The sequence below is a fragment of the Lissotriton helveticus genome, chromosome 5_1 (assembly GCF_964261635.1).
Source record: "Lissotriton helveticus chromosome 5_1, aLisHel1.1, whole genome shotgun sequence".
Classification (NCBI taxonomy): Eukaryota; Metazoa; Chordata; class Amphibia; order Caudata; family Salamandridae; genus Lissotriton; species Lissotriton helveticus.
Window position 1 is genome coordinate 2,107,482,464 of NC_136065.1, and position 19,686 is coordinate 2,107,502,149.

General features: G+C 47.1%; 1 protein-coding gene across 3 annotated transcripts in view; it reads left to right on the forward strand.

The window, feature by feature from the left end:
* The window catches only part of CCDC180 (coiled-coil domain containing 180), a 492,398-nt gene that overhangs the window by 373,025 nt on the left and 99,687 nt on the right, over window positions 1-19,686 (forward strand). For all 3 annotated transcript variants that reach the window (XM_078646144.1, XM_078646142.1, XM_078646143.1), the window contains exon 28: window positions 9,499-9,646. In XM_078646144.1, the coding sequence (XP_078502270.1) occupies window positions 9,499-9,646 (148 nt within the window). The remainder of the gene's footprint in view (window positions 1-9,498; window positions 9,647-19,686) is intronic.

Genomic DNA, 19,686 nt, shown 5'->3' on the forward strand with positions numbered 1-19,686 from the left:
AACAGCCGATCAGGACTGGACTGTGGGCTCCTCCGGCATCGAGCGATGGGAGCTGCAGTTTGGTGAGAGGAGCCAGCTCTGCGGCGTCATGTGCGAGATCGCTCCCGGTGGTAGCGGCTGCAGTGGGGGTCCTCGGGCACCACGTAGATCGTCGTCTCATCCCAGGAGTTCGGTGGAGGAAGAAAAACACGGTGAGTTTTCCCCGTGAGTCCAAACTATTTGGTAAGTTCGGATGTATGTTGATATCCAGTCTCGGGGGGTGGCAGGGGGGGGACGGTGAGGCAGTCTATCTGGGGATTTCCACCAAAAGGTGATCCCTAGACCTGGAGCTCTGTAAAGCGGCTCCTCCTCAGGCGGCCATCTTTTTGTTCCCAGGTAGAGCTGTCCATCCCTGTGGTGATCTCCATCACTTTGGTAGACATCACTCTCCGGTAAGGAATAGGGAAACCTATTAAAGTGTATTACTCTTAAAAATATTAGACATATTTTAATATAAATTATAAATGCAAAATAATGTAATATTATAAGTGTAAGAACTGGGACCGCCAGTTCTCTGGGGGGTAGCATGGCTCGAGCTGGAAGGCAACCAGGGGCTTACGTGTAAAGCAGCTACTCAACACACGCATCCACTGAGACACGAAGTGGGTGCAATAATGGAGACCACACCAGTAGTTGTGTTTGAAAATCAAGATCTTTTATATAGGGTTTGGATCAAGGCAATTAAGGCATTAGCAAAGCATTAGCATTTCATTACCGTATCTCATTAAAACATGTCATGTACGCCTTTCAAAATGCATTTCCTGTAAAAAGGGCAAAACATTTCATTAAGTACTTTCAGTAAAGCAGAAAACTTGCAGTAACACAGCCTGTCGCGTTATACTATTCCGCAGGCTAAAAGGGTACCTTCATAAACCCTGGGTTAGCATTCAGGAAGCGAATATAAACATTTCCTCTTGTAAATATCAACAGTCTTGCAACCAAAATCAGATCATCAAAATAGTACTGGCATAAATCACTAAGGATCAGTATTCGACCCCCTCAGGAACTGTAGAGGCCCACCCCTGCAAGAAATTCAGTACAGGGAAAAGATAACCACTTTATCAGCAGGCATGAGCAATGCAGGCCACCTAGGGCGGCCACTAAGCACCAGCAGTCAATGTCTGGACGTTCTCAACACCAAGGAGCTGGTCACAGTTAATTCAATTGGGCCTGCTCTTCAGGCATGTACAGTATTTGGCCCCAGCACACCTCACGCCTATCTCAGGCCTCGCGACTACTTAGGACTCATTGGGGCCAACAGGGCCCAGTCACCATGCTCCACAGGGGAGGGGCGACCTCGGGGCCTAAATCCGGCCTTCTGCCCGCATTCCCTCGGGGTTACCTCTGTACTTCGGCCCTCCGGGGCCCTTGCGATGTCCGGGGATCGGCGGGGGATGCTTCCGCCGGTCGCGTGGCTTCCCGCTACCCGGCGCGGTGCAGGGCGCTGTCTCAGCGCACCGCCGCCGGGGACAGGGACACACACCGTGGGGCAAGGCGGAGGGGCTCCTGAAGCTCCTGACCCCCTCCGCGAGGAGTCGCAACCGGCTCGGGGTGCCGGGCCTTCTTCACAGGGCTAGGCGGGGTCCACCAATGGCTGCGAGGCTTGGGCGGGGGCGCGGCCGGTGACGCGGCGGCGCTCCCGCTCACGTGACGAGGGCCCAGGCAGGCTTCAGGCCTAACACGACCGGACAATCTTGATGCGGCGGCCCTCTCCTGGCACCGGGGGCCGCCGAGGGGGGTCAACGTCGGAGCTGGACACAGCGCGGGGGCAGACGGCCACAGGACAGGCCAGCAGCGCCTCCGAGGCGTCGCGTGGGCGGCGCTGATGCCGCGGTGGCACAATCGCCTCAGGTGCCTCAAGGCGCCAAGGTACAGCGCTAGCGCCGATACAGAGCAGTGCTTAGGGGGCTTCGCAGCTCGGATCACGGGCAGGGCCCGAGGGGCAATTTCGGCAATTTCTGTCACAGCGCTGGGCAGGGGGGACAGAATCGGGCCGGCAGGAGGGAGGGCAATCTCGTTACTCCTGGCAGGTCAGTCAGTCTTAAATACAGCGTTTCTCACACAGTTCAGCAGGGACTGCCCACAGTTAAGTCAGGGGGGGAGACAGGTAGGGCCAGAGAGGCCCAGATGAAGGCGGGGAGTTCGCAGGGCAGCACAGTGCAGTACCTGGTCGATCCCCCAGCAGTCTCTGGTCAAAGAAAAGCAGTCTTCTTGGCGCTTGGATGGTTCTGCGCCCTTAGATGTTGGTTTCTTGAAGAGGGGGGAGGGGGTTGAGTTAGAGGCTGGATGAGTTTTCCTCAGTCACTGCAGATGGACCCTCGGGTTCCCTACCGCTGGGCCAGATCAGGGGGCTAGTCTAGGACACCTCACCCAGCTTAAGAGGCAGCACCTAAACCCTGTCACTCCCAGTAGCATAGGTTCCTAACTAGGCCCTCCCGCCTAAAACTCCTGCGTGGGTTCCCCAGGTCAGTGATGCCCCAACTGACTAAAAAAATGTTCCCTCCCTTGCTTAAGTATGCCCAGGTCAGGTGACCACTCTCTAAGGCGGCAAAAATTAACTCCGCCTTTCTTCTGGAAGGTTCCAGGAGCTTCCCCACTCTACCTATGGACAGGGGATGGGTGGCTGGCATTGCAACATTGTATGGGGATCCAGCCTGCTCCTGGCAGCTAGGGTGCTACACTAAAAAGACCACGCTGCAGTAGCAGGGGCCAGTGGCAGCCATGTTTGAAGTAGAGAGCACTTGCACCCTAACATGGATTAGCCATGAAAAGGTGCCCGAAGACCTAAGGGCCAACAAAAAGAAGGTGGGAAAAATGAGGCAAGGGCAAAAAAAACACAGGGAAGACCACCCTAGGGCTGACAGGTCTAACAATAAGCATATAACTAATAAAATGTTGCAGTAGATTAATTCATTAAATCAATGTGCTCCTTGTTAATCAAATAATTTACTTATATGCATTTAATTTATGAATAGGATTTCTAAAATTATAACTAAAAAGAATTCCCGCCCAGTAGCAATCTCATTTTTATTTAATATGCATCACATCTTGTTAAAAAGTATGTGTTGAATTAATGTAAATAATTTGTTAACAACATTTTAAAAGTTTAACTTTTAAATTAGGTTCATTATTAACTTTACATTTATATAACAATTATTTAATAACTGCATAATTAACTTTAAACATGATTTATAATATGTTATATACATATATTTTAAGAGTATTATATTATATTTATTTTAATTTAATTTATTTAATATAATCTCTTATGGGATGTTTTTTAAGACCCTGCCCCCATTAGTTTCTATGTTAGTGAGTTTAAGGCACTACACAACTCATTTGCCACCTTATCATTTGCATCTCCTTGCACCACCCACCCAGACACCACCACTCTGCAGGACTCCTACTCGCACACACCACACGCATGGACAGAACAAGATCAGGAGGACGAGAGCTCTCTTACATGCTCCTAATGCGTGGAACGGCCTCTCACTCCAGAGCAGAATCTCCTCCTCTCCTCTTGCAAGAAGCCAAAGACCTGGCTATTCAGTTAACCAGCCTACCATGGGCAGGGCTAGGCACACACACCGTTTCAATGCCACGATACCCGCATGGGTGATAGTGTTATAGCGCGCTTTGCAAATACACATATCATAACACTAGCAGCCTGTCCCAACCTTGTCCGGGAGTAATCAGGCTTCAGGGCCCCCGCCCGCCCCGTGAGCGCACCCGCGGCTGCTTCACTTACCTCCGCCTATCCGCCGGTCCTCACCGCCTGTCCGCTGCTCCTCACCGCCTGTCCTCCGCTGCTCCTCACCGCTCCTCCCCGCCTGTCCGCCGCTCCTCACCGCCTGTCCGTTGCTCCTCAGCGCCTGTCCTCCGCTGCTCCTCACCGCTCCTGTCCGCCGCTCCTCACCGCCTGTCCGCTGCTCCTCACCACCTATCCGCCGCTCCTCACCGCCTGTCCGCTGCTCCTCACTGCCTGTCCAATGCTCCTCACCGCCTGTCCTCCGCTGCTCCTCACCGCTCCTGTCCGCCGCTCCTTACCGCCTGTTCGCTGCTCCTCACCGCCTGTCCGCCGCTCCTCACCGCCTGTCCGCTGCTCCTCACCGCCTGTCCTCCGCTGCTCCTCACCGCTCCTCCCCGCCTGTACGCCGCTCCTCCTCGCGCTTGTGTACGCCGCTCCTCCCCGCGCTCCTGATGTCAGGACGCACGTCGCAGCCGGCGCTACTTTCAAGGGACTACTTTTTTTATGTAACATTTTTAAAACCACGTATACATTTTTTTAAAAATATAGCCTATGTCCATCTGCACACCCTGACAATTACAAAGATGTACCGTACCGGGTGTTTGAATTGGCGCTGTGGTTCCCGAGTTTACCCGCCTCAAAGGTTCACAGTTCTTACTTTATTATAGTAGTATAGATTATAAAGGGAGAATGGGGAAACGTTTTGTTTGGAACAACGTTGTTACGTGGTGTTAGCGTTGTAATGAAAGAATGTCCTTTTAAATCTCGAAGCTGCGCCCCTTTGTTTATGTTGTCTCGGAACCCTGAAGAATGTATTGCTGAGTCAGTGAGTACTAAGCCCATTTCCCAGTCCGAATTTTCCGACATCTTTGCACTGATTTGAAAAACGATGTTTATGTCACCACTATGATCCGTAATGCTCCAGAAATCGACGTGCATAAAACGGTGCTTATCCACTATGATCTGTAATGCTCATGAAGTGGACGTGAGCTTGCTTGCTGAAGTTGCTGTGTTTTGTGTGTGCTTGTGTGTTGTTGCAGAAGCTGTTGTTTTGTGTGTGCTTGAGTGCTTGAAGGGGCTGTGTTTCCTGTAACCGAGTGAATGGGACATGCCCCTCTGCCAATGTTACCGCCCACATTGAGAACAACGCCCACAAGGAACTACTTTTTCCGGAATGTTGTTTGCCCTTCGTAATGTATATATTGTAGAAATGTATAGCCTATGTCCATCTGCTCGACCTCCCCTTTCCAACGCTGTATTGGGTGTTATGATTGATGGTGTACTTCTGGAGTTTACCCGCCTCAAAGGTTCCCAGTTCTCGCTTTATAATAGTAGTATAGATAACAAGTACCTTTGAGTGTCTATGGGTGGTGCATGAATTTCTTCAAGGCTGGGTTTGAGTACTTGTGTTACTGTAATGACACTTTTGGTGCGTAGTAACTTTAGAATTATAGTTTGTGAATAGAAATGTGTCACTTCTTTGTGGATGGGTGTTTTTAGCAGCCTTTCCCTCTTACAGTCCCTCCATACTTTTCCCTAACCTTCTCCCATTTTGTAGTAGAAATTCCCTGGTCCTTCACACAATTACTACCAAGTAGTAAACTTACATGTGTGGAGAGCTCTACCTAGAAAAAGATAGGAGAAGTGAAGGGGGAGATTTCACTTCCGACCTTTGTGAATTCCGTTTTGTTTTGTAGTAAGGGAGTAGTACTACTGTAGTGCTACTTTATATACTATAAAATGCAGTTTGTGAATTTGGACCACTATGTTTGTGCATGAGTGGAACTGTTTCTATGCTCCTAATTACTTGTTGGTGCTGATAACTAAGAAAGGCAGAAGGAGGAGCTTGCTAAGTGGTGATGGAGGAACATATTGTATTAGCTGTTCTGGTCGTAGGTTTCTGATCTGATGACCCTGCATTGCTTTCTACAACTGAGGCAGTGCTGGTGATGAATACCCGTCAAGGAGTAGGAGCTAGAAATGAAATTCAGGAAGGCCTTCACATCTCAGACTTCACGCTGATCTACTCTCCAGCTCCCTTTTGGAAGGGATACAGCATTTACATATCTGCTTGTGTACAAAATAAATGTATTCTTCACTTTCTCAGCTGTGTTCTTACAAAATCCTACAGATTTTTTTTAAAGTGGTAATAATGTCTTTGGTATACTAAACTGTCCCTCCTTTTTCGCTAGAATTCCCAGTATGCTGTGGCATGCATTTTCCAATTAGGGGTTAGATGTACAAAACATCTTTGCGTTCGCAAACTGCCCAGTTTGCAGAATTAGGCCATTTGGAAATGCAAAAATGCCTTTTCTGATGTTCAAAGGCCAAATTGTGATTTGGTAGCCTGTTACCGAATCGCAATTTCAGTTTGCGAATTAGTATTTGGAAGGGGCGTTTTTGGGGCATCCCTTCCAAATAGAGATGCAGCCGCAAAACATTTGCAACTTACCACCAACTCAAAGTTGATGGTAATCCATTCGAAATGGGACGGAGTCCCTTACTCTTTGAGAATGGTTGAATAAATATTCTTTAAGAGCAGACAGTGGTCCCAGACCACTGCCTAATCTTAAAAAATCACGAAACGTTTAATATTTTATTTTTAAACTCATCCCGTTTTCCTTTAAGGAAAACAGGCTGCATTTAACAAAACAAATTGCTTTATTTAAAAGCAAGGACTGACATGGTGGCAGCGAATCGTAGTGGGTCACAAATTGTGACATACCTTGTTAATATTTACTAGGTAGGTCTATTTACAACCCACTATGAATAGTTATTTAGGGAACAGCGGCTAAATAAACCCCTTTGTGCCTTAGTAATAGCGGTTCGCAAGAATTCTCTATCTGGTAATCGCTATTACTATTGTTCATACATCTAGCCCTTAGTGTCTGAGTGGGAATGGTCATCCCTCCCTAAACCCCAGAGAGAGCAGGGTGGGGGAGGGGTGAAGGGTGAAGAGTTAAGCCTTGTTATACTGATGCTGACAAGCTTCAAGCAGTGTAACAGTACTGTGTAAGGAACACTGATACACACCGTTCTGAGTGCATGATGATTGTAAATGTAAACGGGAATCCCAGCCTCAGCCCAGTACGTTAGCTTCCTATACATTGCAGAGGTTAGACATGCGCATATTGCATCTTAGAAATCGGGGCATAGAGTGAGCACAGGCCAGAGATGCCATTGTTTTTTTAAGCAAGGCATGTATTTCTGATTTTAAACATAACCTATAATTTAAAATTGCACACTGGGTTCCCAGTCTCCTCCCCAATGAGTGGCTAATAGTCACATATGCTACAAAGTGTCCTTTCAAGTACTGGGAAACAGCCCCAGGGTCTGCCTGGGGCTGCATCAGGTCCTTCGTGGAAGGCCGCTCGCAGCAGATTTGGCTGCCTCCATGTGCCACTGTGCCCCAGCGGGTGGACACTGGGGTCCCTTAGGGGTCATCCCTTAGTCCCCTTCTCTTTAACATCTATGTTACTCTGCTGATTTATTTAGCGGAGTCATTAGGGGCTAAGGTGATGTCCTACGCTGATGACACCCAGCTCCTGTTCTCCTGGGGAAGGGATGATGACTCAGTTCTCTCAGCTCAAGATTGTTTGTCCTCTGTTTTTCGCTGGCTCATTCAGGCGCAGCTAAAGTGTAATGAAGAGAAGCCTGAGGTCCTCTTGTACGGCGCTTTTCCTGATAACTTCAGAGAGAGGTTATGGCCCCCCGGCTTCCCCTTGCCTAGTGCAATGGGTAATGCTGCTAAAAATCTGGGTGTTTGGTTCATTGAGAACCTGACCTTTTCAACCCAGGTCAAGAAGCTGGTTGGGACCTGCCTTGGCACTCTGAAAGCTCTGAGGAAGTTTCTTCCTCTCCTTCCAAAATCTGCTAAATAAATGGTTGTTCGCCCCCTGATCTTGTCCCGCCTGAACTATGCCAATGTACTGTATGTAGGCTTGACCGGCTACCTCTTGAATAAATTACAGGTTGTCCAAAATTCGGCTTCCAGACTGTTGCTGGGGTTATCTAGCAGGTGTAGTGTGCAAGCTCATTTGTGCTCCTTACACTGGCTCCCGGTGGAATCATGAATACAATTTAAGACTTTGGGTATTCCCCATAGGTCTCTTCATGGTATGGGTCCTGCCTACCTACAGAAGAGGTTTGCTTTTTACAATCCAGTGAGACAGTTGCGGTCCTCTTCCCAACTTCTGGTGCAGACCCCTAGGTTCAAACGGCAAAGGCTCGGTGGGAGCTCTTTGGTGCGGAAAGCTGCTTTGGCATGGAATGGTTTACCCGTGGCGCTGCACGGCATTCAAGATCTTGCAATTTAAAAAAACCCAAAAAAAACCTATCTTTTCTAGCAGTTGCCCTGGTTTATGTCTCCTTTTTCCAAATACGCGCCGGGACACTGTTGAGTATCCGCACGCGAAATAAATTCATATAACATAACATAATATAACATAACATTAATGTGGCACGAGCAATCCTCAAATGTTGCATGAGCAATCCTCAAATGTGGCATGGGCAATCCACAAATGTGGCATGGGCAATCCACAAATGTGGCGTGGGCAATCCGCAAATGTGGCATGGGCAATCTGCAAATGTGGCATGGGCAATCCACAAATGTGGCATGGGCAATCCGCAAATGTGGCATGGGCAATCCACAAATGGTGCATGGGCAATCCACAAATGTGGCATGGGCAATCCGCAAATGTGGCATGGGTAATTGTCAAATGTTTCATGGGGACCCCAGAAGTGTAGGATGGCGCCATGTTTTTCCTCTGGGGCTTCCTAGTTTGGTGTGCGGGGGGTGCATCTGAGAGGTCTTCTCTTTAGCAATGGTTTGAAATCTAGGGTTTAGCCACATGATACAGCACTTTGGCTCTTCCAGATACCTGAGTGGGACCTTAGTGGTCTGGGTTCTAACTCGTGCTTCAGAGTTAAGACTTGCTAACTCTTTGCCAATCCATTGACCAAACTTTGACACTGCCATGAATTATGAATGTTAGCAATTCCAGTTCTTGCCCGTCTGGCATCCTTGAACTCATTCAACACCAACTCTGTCCTGGCCATGTTGCCATATGGATTACTGGACCTTCTCTGATTACCTTCCTCCTCTATGCTCACGGACAAAGCATCCCACTCCCTTCTGAGACGACTGCTGCTGTGTAGCTGCCCGTATGGATTAATCCTTATTAGAACTATAATTTGTGTGTCTGTCTTACTTACCCTCACTCATCACACCGCCTGGCATTGCTATCCGGCTATACAGTAACCACACCTCTGACCATCATGCACAACATGAAAAACTCCACACATAGGCCCAAACAAAAACAACCCCTTTCCAACCACACACCCTAGAGGTGTAACTTGCTGTCCACATGGATAAGAGTTTCAGCGCCCCCCTTGGGTCAGCAAGTGCTATATAAATTATATCATGCTATACCATATAATTAATGAAAAGACTTCTGTGTCTCAACTCAGTAACCTATCCTGAACACGATTCTGGCTGGAGGTTGTGGGTCCACAGAGTATAGTAAAAGTTGTCTGTGAGTTTCTTTCTGACCAAGAGGTGGTTTCTGGGTGCAAAGGTTCTTAGGGAGTGAGCTCAGCAGTCAGGATTCTTCGACTGCGAAGAAGCAGCTGCAGCTTGTTGGGTGACTTGAAGTAGGCCTCAGCTGAGATGGGTGCAGGATTGTCACTCTTATATTTTCTTGTTTGTGAAGGTACTCGGCAGAATCCTCCCACCATGATGCCGCGCCCTCCCACACCCTCAGCTGACACCAGAGAGAATGCATCACCCACCGCCTCTCCAGTGATGGCGTTTGCTGAGGAGAAGAGGAAGTCTGCTGTCAGAAGATCATCAGTGAGCGGGTACGGTAAGCTTAAGGAGCATTCCTTTAAATGATAGATTAAATAAATGAACACATCAGTCGGGGGACAGTTTCACCACGTGTAATAAACATTCAGAGGTCTGTAGAGAGGGGCATGAAGTACATATATCAGAAAAACTGGAAGAATGATTTGCTTGTGCTGGGCGTATGTTAGCAATTGTACAGCGTGTATATTGTCCTGAAGTCAGTTGTTCACGCAACAGTCTGTATATTGGGCTGATGTTTGCTGATGTCCGCCCTATACTAGCAATGGTACAGCCGGTGTACGGGTCAAACGTTGGCCTTCTCTATGATAGCAATGGTACAGCTGGTGCATGGGCCTAATGTTGGCCCTATCTATGATAGCAATGACACTGCCGGTGCATGGGCCTAATGTTGGCCCTATCTATGATAGCAATGACACTGCCGGTGCATTGGCCTAATGTTGGCCCTATCTACGATAGCAATGATACTGCGGTGCATGGGCCTAATGTTGGCCCTATCTATGATAGCAATGACACTGCCGGTGCATGGGCCTAATGTTGCCCCTATCTTTGATAGCAATGACACTGCCGGTGCATGGGCCTAATGTTGGCCCTATCTACGATAGCAATGATACTGCGGTGCATGGGCCTAATGTTGTCCCTATCTATGATAGCAATGACACTGCCGGTGCATGGGCCTAATGTTGGCCCTATCTATGATAGCAATGACACTGCCGGTGCATGGGCCTAATGTTGGCCCTATCTATGATAGCAATGACACTGCCGGTGCATGGGCCTAATGTTGGCCCTATCTATGATAGCAATGACACTGCCGGTGCATGGGCCTAATGTTGGCCCTATCTATGATAGCAATGACACTGCCGGTGCATGGGCCTAATGTTGGCCCTATCCATGATAGCAATGACACTGCCGGTGTATGGAGCTAATGTTGGCCCTATCTATGATAGCAATGACACTGCCGGTGTATGGAGCTAATGTTGGCCCTATCTATGATAGCAATGACACAGCTGTTTATGACTGGGAAAATGGTATGTACATCTGGCCCTAAGTAGCGACACCAAATTGGTGATTAAACCCACAGACAAGGGAGGGGGCATTATACTACAGACCAGGTATGTATACACTTCTAAGAAGATGAAAGGCATTACCACAGGATTAATTGAGACCCCTATGCCTGGGATAATTAAAGAAATCAGCTATAAGGTATAGGAATTCAGAAACAGAGCTGGATATCACAGAGAGAAGGAGAGTGTTTAAGGAATAAGGAACCAGTTACAACATATGTTTATATTTTCCAACTCCAGGCCTTCCTATTCCTATCGGGTATAGGCTTGATTGTGGAACCCTGCTTACAATTCTGTGATTCTTTCCTCTGACCCATCGTCCAAAAAACTCCAACGTATTTAAAAGAAACCAAAAATTTGCTGATCATGTTGAAATAAGTGGAATTTGTCCCAGATGTTTACCTGTTGGTTAGGCCACGACAATGAGAGTCTGTATACGAGCCTACCACAGGAGAATACGTTACAAGTACTCAAAGGCATCCTCTTTCAGGAAACCTGGACCTATAATACACCCCAACATTTCATTCTAAAATACCCAAGAGTTGCACCTGACAGAAACGTTTTCGAATTCAAGGGCTCTCTATATCAACAGACCCCCGGTACATCAATGGGGAGTACCTTTTCCCCCAGCATAGCCAAACTGTTTGTACATAACTTCAAAATGAAGTTCATCCTCAATTAATTAAACCCCTTTCGGAAATATATCACCGAATGGAGGATGAATATAGACAGTTTTATTTTTGTTTGGAATGTCTTCAAGATTCTATTTCCCATTTTCTCCCAGATGAAAACAACTTATTGAAATCAGATAATTGTCACCCTAGAACACTGAGTGAAGATCTCCCTTCAGGGCGGTTCTTAAGGTTACATAGGGACTGCAATAATGTAAGTGATTTTAAACAACAAGCTGAGGCTTCCACAAACAATATACGGGCAAGAGACAACCCGGAGAACATCATACGAAGGTCACAGTAAAGCTCTAGGAATCAAAACAGAGATACTTTATTGGAAAGTACTTGAAGGGACAATACAGAAAATAAGCAGATTCGTGTTACTATGTACAACATAGTGCCAAACCATGTGAAAAGGATTATCCATAAGAACTGGCATCGGCTTAATACAGGGTCACTAACCTTTGAAAACCCCTGTTCTCACTTTAGTGAAGAATGAACTTGAGATATGCCCTGGCAGATAGAGAGATGACAGAAAGTCGGTACTAAAAACACATCTACCAAAAGCGGTAGGACACTATCTGTGTTGTCAATGCAATGTATGTGAGTTAACTGACTGTACCACATCCCTAGACTTTGTGTTGAAAAACCCCTGGAGACTACGCAAACATACAAATTGTAATTCCACATTCCTCGTGTCCATGATCGCATGCGCCTGTTTGCTGAGGTGCATAGGGATGACCTGCAGAAGGTTTAAGGTCTGAATAGAGGAACATCTAAAATGGCCAATCACTGCATCACAATGGCCATGCAACAGCAGACTTGAAATGAGTGGTGCTTGAACAGCCAAATGACAATAAAAGAAATCCTGCGCGAGTAGTCTTTGAGAAAGAGCTTTACTGTCTCCACACCCATATGCCGGGAGTGAGTGATGATATCCCTTGGGTCTCTAGGAACAGCTGAAGGAACGACCTGTCACAGTCACTTCCAAGGGTGGCCAGACACAGTTGTGCTGAACGGCTATAGATAGCGATTTACAAAGGCAGTGATATACGTTAATTAAAAGGTGAGGCCCACACTACTATGGACACACAACTGAGCACCACAAACCAAACATCATGAATACTAACATGGGGTTGACTAGGGATTTGTTGAAATTTAGACAAACGTCATTAAAAAGCATCACCCAGCACAAATATTCATGACAACGCTGCTGAATGAAGCAGTCTCTTTAGAATACCTTTATTTTATATCAAACTAACATGGCCACTTCACCTTGAAAATCACCCACTAACTCTGGACCTTCATTTCCATTACATACAAATATTGAAAAAGAGATATTCTTCAATCTCTTAAATTCTCCCTTGAGTTTCAAGGTTGAGACTGCCCAGATGCCCTCTTGATTCTGGGCAAGGACTTGATGAAGAAGCATGGCACTGAAAAGACCCAGAGTGGGTGGGACACCTTTTAAAAACATTAGGGATGCCCGGGTGGGAGATAGTCACTAAATATCCCCAGTCAAATGTGTGTTCACTCCCCTTGATCCGTCAACCTATCTAATGGCCTGAAGCCAGTCATATGTTAGCAACGGTGCTGCCTATATATTGACCTGATGCCGGTTGTACGTTAGCAACATACATCCTAAATAATTGTATGTTGCTGGTCCTATGTTAGCAATAGCACAGCCTATTTAATGGCCTGATGCTAGTAACACCTACAGCCTATTTGTGATAGAGACTTCCAACCGCAAATTCCTCACCTTAAATATTCGCCAGGTGTCAGACCGAATACAGAAAATCTTGAGCAGTACCTCTGTGCGCCAGTAGGTGGTGTAAGCGGCTCCATGTCGACATCGTTCACGCCAGACATGGTATATGGTGCTTATATTATCTCTGCCCTGGAACACTGACATCAGCTCTTGTCTTTCCGTGCCAACAGTGTAGATCCAGTGATCTACCTCAGTCACTTTTTTACCATCTTTGCGACCTTCAAATCTTTTTTGTGCTGTTGCTTTCAGTGTGCTAGGTACATGTCCTCCAACCACACTACAGGGTTCAGGCCTTGTGGGAAATGTCACAGACATGTGTCTGTTTCTGAACTTGGTCTATATTTGCTCCCTGAGGGTTTGACGATGATTCTGGGGTCTAAGCCGACTGTTGGTCTTTGCACCCGAAGGCAATCGAAAGCGAGCCATAAGGCTCCTAGCAATAGTGACCCCAAGGATGAGCTAGGGCCTGGCTATGGGCTCCATCTCACGATCGCTCCTCTTCAAAGTCGTCATCAAAGTCAGGTAAGTCAAAGAAACACAGGAAGAAGAAGTTGCAGCATACTTTGCCTTCACCCAGTTGACCTCTCCTCCACGAAGCCGGCGCCTCCCTGAATTACCTGAAGACAGAGAGACACCTGGCCAACTTAAGGAGTTCTATGCTACCATGCACTCCAGCTTTGGGCCCCCAAATCCCTCTGCACAACTTTGGGCCCTACAGCGAAGAGAGCCACCCAGCTGAGATACCACGTGCGAGAGTGCTCAAGACATCAGCTGGGCTGTCTGATTCCACCCCTGGATACGCACAGCATACACTCCCGACACCACACTCAACGTCGCAGGTGCCACTTGCCACCCTCCCCCAGACAACGTCCACCGGCCGGTTCTGACATGCTGCCCCTGTCTTTTGACAGTGCAGAATTGGAATTTGGGGGGTGGCAATGACGATGCTTTTACGTTTCTTGACCCTTCTGATGAGTTGTACCACTCCTACAAGGATGGCAACTGGTATGAGAGCTGGGAGATGCCAGTGGACAGGAAACTTTGGCAGATTCTGGCCTGGTCTCATTCCTGGGACCTCGTAAAGAGGAGGGCACATCTTTTATCCTGATGGTGAGGAGGGCAGCAGTGGTCCTTGTCCTTCCATCCAGGTCAAGACTAATGTCTTAACATAGGTGCTTCAACCAGGCTACCCCCCTCCATAGTCCCTGCTTCCCTTTAACAAAACCCTCATAGATATTCCCCTGGGGTCTTAGGCCAAACCCTGCACAGCTATTCCAGTGCACAGGATGATTGCCATCGCCACCGCACCATGCCTGGGGACCCGACTTCCCTCACCCAGTACTCAACACCCAAGAGCCTGCTGGTGCGGGCCTCAAATACCAAAATCAAACCTGGTGCATTGTCGGCCACACCTTCGGATAGGGAATCCAAGAGGCTGGAGACCTTCTGACAGCCTTGTATTTGCCATCAGTGAACACTGCATCCTCCGGGTACATCCAAACCTTATGGAAGGGCGGTTGAGCAAGTGCTGCCCATGGTCTCGGAGGTGGTCCGAGCCGTACTGAATCAAGCTATCCTTGATGGCAGGGACGCAGCAAAGATTTACCATACCATATGGGTTGGACACTAACTGTGCAATGGGCAGGGCTGTTGCCTCCATAGTATCACTTCGCCGACACACCTGGATGAAGTCAACTGGCTTTTTGGCGTCATCCAATTGGCTCTGATGAACATGCCCTTTGATGGCTCTTACCTGTTCAGCAACAAGGCCAATTCAGCTCATGAGCACTTTAAGGAGAGTCGGGTCACAACCAAGTCATTGGGATCCTTTCTGATGTCACGCCAACTGTACTTCTCTTTTTGTCCCTTACGTGACCACTGAAGGTACTCCCCGTTGCATCTGCAATACCAACCATATATCCAGGACCACATGGCTTCCCAGCACTTAAGTGGCCATGGAAGCAGTCCCCAAAGTGGACGTGGGACCCACAGCCAGCTTACTGTCCAATCTCATGTCCCTCTGGCTGCCACGCCCCCCAATCCTCTGATAAGCATAGTTATGCTGTTGGCGGCAGGATCAGGCACTACCTACCCCAATGGAGACCCATAACATTGGACAAGTGGGTACTCCAAATCATCCAGCGAGCTTGTGCCCTTCCATTCCATTTCTGGAGACCCCACCTCTCTTGCCACCTGTTCTAGTTCGGGTGACGTAGGATAAGCTCTCCTTTCTCCCACAGGAAGAGCAGGCTGTTTTGGCCAAAGGAGCCATCAAGAGGATACTCGCAACATAAGTAGATTGTGGTTGCGATGCCTGCTACTTTGTGGTGCCAAAAAAGGATGAAGACCCCTGCCCTGTCCTAGAGCTGCACCCTCTCAACGCTGTTCTACGAACGGAGAGTGGGTACTCCAAATCATCCAGCGAGCTTGTGCCCTTCCATTTCTGGAGACCATACCTCTCTTGCCACCTGTTCCAGTTCGGCTGACGTAGGATCAGCTCTCCTTTCTTCCACAGGAAGAGCAGGCTGTTTTGGCCAAAGGAGCCATCAAGAGGATACTCGCAACAGAAGTAGATTATGTTTGCGATTCCTGCTACTTTGTGGTGCCCAAAAAGGATGAAGACCCCTGCCCTGTCCTAGAGCTGCACCCTCTCAACGCCATACTACGAACAGAGATTTTCAGAATCCTCATCTTGGCCCAGATCTTGTCTGCCCTGGATCCTGGAGTCTAGATAGTGGCATTGGACCTCCAGGACGTGTATTTCCACATTCCGGTCATGTGGGCCCACAGGCACTGCATGCGGTTTGCGGTGAGCCAGGAGCATTTCTAGGTTGCTGTGCTCTGCATTTTGGGTCATATATCCCGACTCCACGTTAACATGCACTGCAGCCAAAAGTACTTTTGAACCAAAGTCGCCAACATTTGTTTCCTCACATTGCATTCTGTAATGTTTCAGAATGGTAGAAGGTGCTGCCCAGGTTGTGGTTCTTCACATTTGGAAAATGGTGGATCCTGGACCTCCCCCATCAAGCCGTCATACTTCTGGTCGATTTCCCTTGAGCTGTTCCTGAACAAGATAAACCTCTTTCAGCATGTGCTCCTTCATTAGCATACCAAATCCACATGATCAAAGAGGAAATGGAGGATTTTATTCATTATCTCACTGGACCGAAATTCTCAAATAAAGAATCTACTTTCCTGAAATCAGAAACTCTTTTTGTTAGATGAGAAACAGCCCTCTTCTTCTGAAGAGAAGGGATTAGGAACAAAGTCAGGGAAAATCACTTCTTGGTTCCAACAGAACTGTGTGTTTATCTTGGGAACAAAAAAGGACCATATCTTCAGACCAACTATCCGGGAATATCCTTAAATAAGAGGTTTTCCTTGATAACGCTTCCATTTTCCCAAGTCTCCTTGCTGAGGTGATTGGAACAAGAAAACATTTCTGCATTTAAAATTGCAAGGAAATTGATTGTAAAGGTTCACTTTTAAAGTATCAAAAGAAGCATAGCTGCTCTCCTTGAAAACTGCACCGACAGGTCCAGTTCCCTTGAAAGTATTTTCTTCTGAAGCCCTAACCTCTCATGTTCCAAGCTAACAGCAGTAGCGGCTAGTGTCTGGGTCGGGTGGCGGCGCAGGGTGGATAGGGGCGACGAACGACGGCAACAAAAAACAAATACAAAAATAACTTACCTGCTGCATTGCAGCTCTTCTGCTCCTCACCGCCACAGGCCCCCAGAATATTTATATGCATGAAAGCAGCATCAGGGTTGGCCTGAGCACCCTCGATTTGTGCTCCCAGAGAGACTGGGAGCCTGTGTCTGCTGTTTCAAACGCGGCAACGCAGCTCGGGTTGGAGACAAACCCACATGCTCCCTGACAACAGTGCCCACCACTCCCCCTCTGTGACTGCCCCGTGATTGCCTCGACCACAAGATTCACCCACAAGACGCGCCCGGGAGAGAAACTTAAAATGATAAAAAACCCTGGGTTTTTTTCATTTTATTTTTCAATTTTTGCAGCAGCTGGCACCTTGAATCTTAACACCAATATGGGATAAAGGAAGTTCTCCTTCAACACAAACACATCCAGATCGAGATATCGCATTCTCTGTCAAATTTGGATGAGCACTTTAGGATTTAAGCGAACCCCAGCGGAGTCTGTCCACAATTACATTCTCCACGCCTTTGATATTGATTGCTAACACACAACATACATTATATTCTTCTCATCTAAAAACCATCTCTACTAACAGTACCAGAGACCTGGATCTGGTTCCCCTGTCAGTTCAGATTAGACCTGGTTGTAAGATTGCTTGTCTTATCCCCGCACAGGATCCCTGAATCAGAGGGGAAACTTTCAGAAAGGTAATCCGACTGCTGCTAGTTCCTTCCAATTTTAGAAGTGATATTTGTCTAACTGAGACCATCGCCCCTGAATTTCCACAGAATCTAGAGTAGCCCTCCATACATAACCGCTGGCATCTGTCATGATGATCTTTGCCAAGTGGGGAAGGAGACATACACCTTTCCTTAAATGGTTTGGATCTAGCCACAATTCTAACTGCCCCTGATACTCTTCTTCAGGGGAATCACAGTCTCTGAAGTCATAGAAGCTCATTTCCAGAATTTCAGAAGATAACAGACAACAATACCCAGGTGAATCCTTGGTCAAACTACTAATTCCACAGTTGCTGCCATGTCCTTTTGACTTTGGAGGCAATCACTAGCTTTCGGACGTGAAGACTCAGTAAATTCAAAACATCTGTGAATCTTCTGAATCCTGTTTTGTGGGAGGAGAGATGTCCACATGGATGTAAGAAATCTTGATGATATGATCCTGAGGTGGAGTCAGGTTGGATCTCACCCAGTTTATGAGAAACCGGTGTCTCTGGAGTTATGACAACGCCCTCTGGAATGAACTTCTGTAAGTTCCTTTGAGTGAGTTCAAACCAGCCAATCGTCAAGGTAAGAGTGAAGATCTATTCCTTGATTCTGCACTAGAGCCAATATTGGAGCTAGAACTTTCTTGAATACCCTCTAGGCTGACTTCAACCGAAAAGTTTTACTGCCTTTCAGTCAAGCATTGGTGTCAGCACCCTGAAGACTTCATGTTTCCTTTCCTAGAGTGGAGCAGGAGCTATTGCATTCTTGTTGAGTAGATCCTTTTTGCATTCTAGTAGCTCAGATTCCTTGATGCTGCACGGGGGCATGGATGCATACCGGATTTGGATTTGGTGGCTTAGATGCAAATTCAATCACATAGCCTTTCGGCACTGTGTTCAACACCCTCGCATTTGAAATATCTTCCTTCCAATATCAGCAAAGTATTGTATGTGCCCTATGACCAGTTCCACCAAATACACCAGTCCTCAGGAGTCCGGAAGACTGAGACTTCTGATTCTTAGCCTGCTGACTTGAATGAGAACATAGTAACTCAACAAGGTTGAAGACATCTCTTTTTCATTGCTTGCTTTGCCTTTATAATGGAGAGTTTGTTTCTGGTCCTTAAGTGCTTTTGTAATATTAGCCTCTAGTTAGTAACCAAACACCTTGATACTGTAAAAAGGGAAATTTAAACAGAAATGACTTTTCTGAATTTTCCGCTTTCCAATCTGTCAACCAGATGGCTCTCTTTGCCTGGATGGTGCTTCCAGCAACTAAAGATGAGGCTCTGAATCCATCGCAAACAGTGTCATAGAGGAATCTTCCCTGTTCCATGTTGACTAACATATCAGAACAATCCTCTCCTTCCTACATTGCCGCTCCTAAATCATCAAAGTCTTTAACAAGGAATTGAGCAGAGTATGTGGTGCGTACAGTTTTCTTCAGTGCTGCTTTGTTCTTTTATCCTCTGGATCTGAAGCGGCTGAATCCTCAGGGTTTACTGCAGTTACCTGTGAGGGACGCCAGCACTGACTCTGATGCTGCAGAAAGGCCTCTAAATCGTCCTGTAAATACATTTTCTGTTTAAACCTCAGGACTGAAAGATGATCCAGGTCCTTTCATTTGATCATCGTTAAGGCGCAAATCTTATGATAAATGGACTACGCTGTACCCGCGTGCTTATGACATTGAAGAAATAATGAAGAGGACTCGTCATCTTCCACCTCTACCTGGAGAAACTCTAGGTTCTCTCTTAAATGATTTACAATCTGTCCCATGTTCTCTCTTCTCACATATTTCTACTCTAGTGATGAGATTCCAGAAGAATAAGATCATCGCTTCTGTGACGTCACCTTTAATTTGCCCTCTAATCTTCCCAGGCCTTGGATGCTGATTCATGACCAATGTTCTGTATCTCAGTCGCTTTGTAAAGTCTTTCAGAACGAACAGATCTGCTAGAAGACATCGATCTCCTGGATTTACTTCGTTCCCTCCTTATCTCATCCTCAGAAGACATGTCCTCGCTGAGTTTCCTCTTCTCTGTTCTCTTTCCCTCCATGTTGTCAATCTAAGGTCAACTACCAGGAAGTCTTAATATCCCCGCCCTTTTGTGTTTTTAAATAACTTTAAGGAGGCTCAGATCCAACC